This window comes from Lycium barbarum, chromosome 6 (assembly GCF_019175385.1).
Source record: "Lycium barbarum isolate Lr01 chromosome 6, ASM1917538v2, whole genome shotgun sequence".
Taxonomy (NCBI): domain Eukaryota; kingdom Viridiplantae; phylum Streptophyta; class Magnoliopsida; order Solanales; family Solanaceae; genus Lycium; species Lycium barbarum.
Window position 1 is genome coordinate 88,635,461 of NC_083342.1, and position 3,810 is coordinate 88,639,270.

Genomic DNA, 3,810 nt, shown 5'->3' on the forward strand with positions numbered 1-3,810 from the left:
ACTCCTAACCAGACACCTCAGCAGCTACAATGGCAACCGCCAAACATTGAGCAAGTTGTAAACAATGACCTTTCTCAGCATCCAACTTCAATGAATGTTGTATCACTTACTCCGAGCATGACAGTTGAAGAGACACAAACACATCCATGCAACAAAAGAAAGACACTAAAGAGGAAGAGGATACAAAATGATACACAAATTTTGACACCTAGTGCATCGATTGATCAAATAGAAGTTGGCATTTTATTCAAAGTCAAAGATACCGTGAAAAAGTGCATGAATAACATTGCAATTACTTGTCATCAATAGTACAAGGTAGAAAAGTCATGCACGCATCGGTATTACATCAGATGTGATGACCCAACCTGCATTTGGCGTTTCCACAGTTCAAGGTTCAGAGGATCAGAACTTTTCAAAGTAGTTAACTTTGAAAAGAGACATAGTTGTTCAATAAATTTCATCACCTCTGACATGAGGAATGCAACTTCAAAAGTCATAGCGGAATACATTATAGACCTAGTACGCCATATACTACAAGAGATAACACCCAAATTTGTCATTGAAGAAATGAGAAGCAGATATGGCTTGCACATTGGTTACCACAAAGCATGGCGTTCCCTCCAACACGCTTATAATGTTATAAGAGGAAGCCCAGAAAATAACTACACACTTCTACCGCAATATTTTCACATGATGAAATTAAGAAATCCTGGAACAGTTGCTAACATCAAATGGACCGCTGACAATAAGTTTAAGTATGCTTTTTTCGCTTATGGAGCATCAATTGAGGGTTGGAAACACTGCAGACCAGTAATGATGGTGGATGCAACCCTCTTGAAATCAAAATACCGCGGTGTGCTCATGATAGCAGTAGCAAAAGATGGAAACAACAGCATATTTCCTCTCGCATTTGGTATTGCAGACTCTGAGAATAATGAATCCTACAGGTGGTTCTTCAGACACATGAAAAAGGTGTTTGGCACGCGCAAAGACCTATCAATTCTTTCCGATCGCCACGCATCAATTGCAACTGCAATCAAAAGAACTGTATCCAGATACCCAGCATGGAATATGCATCTACCACATGGAGAAGAACTTGCAGAAATATTTCCCATCCGAAGCGATCCTATCACTGTTCTACAATGCAGCAACTACCTACAAACAGGCAGAGTTTCGTACCTATATGTCACAGATACAAAAAATCGACCCAAAAGCTGCAGAATACATAGAAGAAGAACCACCGGAAAGATGGGCACGTCCATTCCACACCAACAGGCGTTACAACATGCTCACAACAAACAATGTCGAGACAATGAATTATGTATTGAGGAAAGCAAGGGAGTTGCCAATAATGGAATGTATTGGTTACATCCAGAACAAGCTGCAAATTGGTTTTACCAGAGAAAATTAGATGTAACAGGACCGTCCCAAGACCTGACATGTTGGGCTGAAAAGATAAGTAGGGGCTTCACAATGAAAGTAAGTACATTTTACCAACACACACTTCAATATTAGTTTGGTGAGAAATGCATAGTTTAATTTTAACCAAACACAAAAGTTATGCTGGATAAAGGAAGAACTATGACCCTATTTTTATACTTCGTTCTGCCGGAAGGGGCAGACTCTTATTTTAACTAGCATGGAATTATGTCGGTAAGGGCATAACTATGACAATGAAAGTAAGTAGATTTTACCAACACACACTTCAATCTTAGTTTTATGAGCAATGTATAGTTTAAAATTAACCAAACACAAAAGTTATGCTGGACAAAGGAACAACTATGACCCTATTTTATACTTAGTTCTGCCGAAAGGGGCATACTCTTATTTTCACTGTACAGGAAGTATGCCGGAAAGGGCATAACTCTCACATAATCTGAAAATTGCCACAAAAAATATCACTCATTTATATTGTCAATTTCCACAGGTAGAAAACATAACTCCCGTCAAATTTGTTGTGAAAGATGAAGGATATCAATACAATGTAGACCTGAAGAATATGACTTGTGAGTGCTTGGAGTTCCAAACTGACAAGTTACCGCACACACATGCCATGGCAGTTATAGACAAAAGAAGCTTGCCAAAATCTACATACTGTGCGGACTGGTTCAAGAAACAAGCCTGCCAAGAGACATACAAAGGTGAAATACTATCAGTTGGAAATCAAGACTCATGGATTATTCCACAAAACATTATGGATATTAAAATAACGCCTCCTGATGTTAAAATAAGACCTGGAAGAAAACCAACAAAAAGATATCGCCCAAGAAGAGAATCGACAAAGTACACATACAGATGTGGTAGATGCAAGTTCTTTGGACACACTAGGGCAACCTGTAACCACAGTCCAACTCTCAATCCATCTTCAAGAAGATACAGGAAGAGAAAATTGCCATCCTAACATCACACTCTTATACATGGTTTATATGAATTTATCTTATGATTCTTGACGCATAATGCACACTCTGCCTGAAAGAAATGTCAAAACTTTGGTATTACTAAGACTGAGACTTCAAGCATCTTATCACACATTTATTCTTATGTCCATTCTTTCTTTTATTATTTCCTTTTACTAAGTTGTTATCTTCTTGTTGCTGATAATAAAATATTATATAATAGTAAGAGATAAATGTCCCTACATGAAATCTACAATTCTCTACCATAAAACATTGAGGAAAAAGAAAAAAAATCATCAACTTTAATTATCCAGTTTTATAATTTATGCCTCTTGTGGCAGGTATAACAGTTTTTGCCGAGAAAATAAAATTGGTATCTCATAGACTACATCCTGGTAAGTTTAATAGATGTATGCCTTGGGACATAACAATATTGTTTCTCTCTGTTGTTTTCATGTTTTACATTTATGCCGGAACCGGCAGGTCTTCCGCTTACAAAATAAATAAGTATGCCGTTAGGGGCATACTTATGTGCTTTGTTGTTTATAAAATATTTTAAAATGCTGGAAAATTGGATAAAACATTCAGCACAATACAATTAACACTAAGTAAAATATTTCATTCATTCATAGCAAAATTTCATTCATACAAATATTGGAGAGGAAAAAAAAAACAAAAAAAAAACAACAACAACATAGACTAAAAATAAAAATTCATTCATACTAAAACAACAATTGTGGCGTCTCAACTAATCCCAATAAAAGCATTCTGACTGTTCAAAAAAGTTAAAAGGCTTTGTCTTTGTTGCTGGTTGTAGCAAGTTCTCTGAACTTAATTTCTGCCGGAAAGGGTGGAACTTCTGTTCATAAAATGAGAAACTATATCGACCCCGGCAAACTCCTATTAAATAACCACCATAAATTTGTTTTTCAACAAAATAACAGCTTTCCGTCACAAATAATCCCCAATAAATGCATTTTGGCTGGTCAATAACTTCAAAGGGTTTGTCTTTGTTGCTGGTTATGGCATGTTTTCTGAACTTAAATTCTGCCGGAATGGGCAGAACTTCTATTTACATAATGAGAAACTATGCCGACCCCGGCAAACTTCTATTACATAACAACCATGAAGTTGTGATAGAAAGGGTATAACTTGGATTTTCAACAAAATAACAGCTTTTATGAACAGAGAAGTTGAGATTAAAAATGAACACCATCAAATTACAAAGGGGCTTAAATTTGAAATTTATAACACAAACAAACTATACAATCTTATAACATTTACAAAAAACACAAAGGCGCACGAACAAAAATTACATAGTGCAAAAATAACTAAGACAAACTATTTTTTCCTTTCTTCACAGATCTTGCTCTCTTTTTCATGTCATACTCACACTCCATATCGTTATGCTCAT

General features: G+C 36.1%; 1 protein-coding gene across 1 annotated transcript; it reads left to right on the forward strand.

The window, feature by feature from the left end:
* Nucleotides 1-471: 471 nt before the first annotated feature.
* LOC132644169 (uncharacterized) lies at nt 472-1,411 on the forward strand. The gene is made up of 2 exons (XM_060360749.1): nt 472-1,047; nt 1,166-1,411. The coding sequence occupies exons 1-2, from the start codon at nt 472-474 to the stop codon at nt 1,409-1,411; spliced, it is 822 nt and encodes a 273-aa protein (XP_060216732.1).
* The last annotated feature ends 2,399 nt before the right edge of the window (nt 1,412-3,810 follow it).

What these genes read in the sequence shown, in the direction of transcription:
- LOC132644169 (XM_060360749.1), top strand. Translation starts at nt 472, where the DNA reads ATGAGGAATGCAACTTCAAAAGTCATAGCGGAATACATTATAGACCTA. An exon ending in CAACTGCAATCAAAAGAACT is followed by an intron (nt 1,048 to 1,165) that starts GTATCCAGATAC and finishes ACCTACAAACAG; the next exon opens with GCAGAGTTTCGTACCTATAT.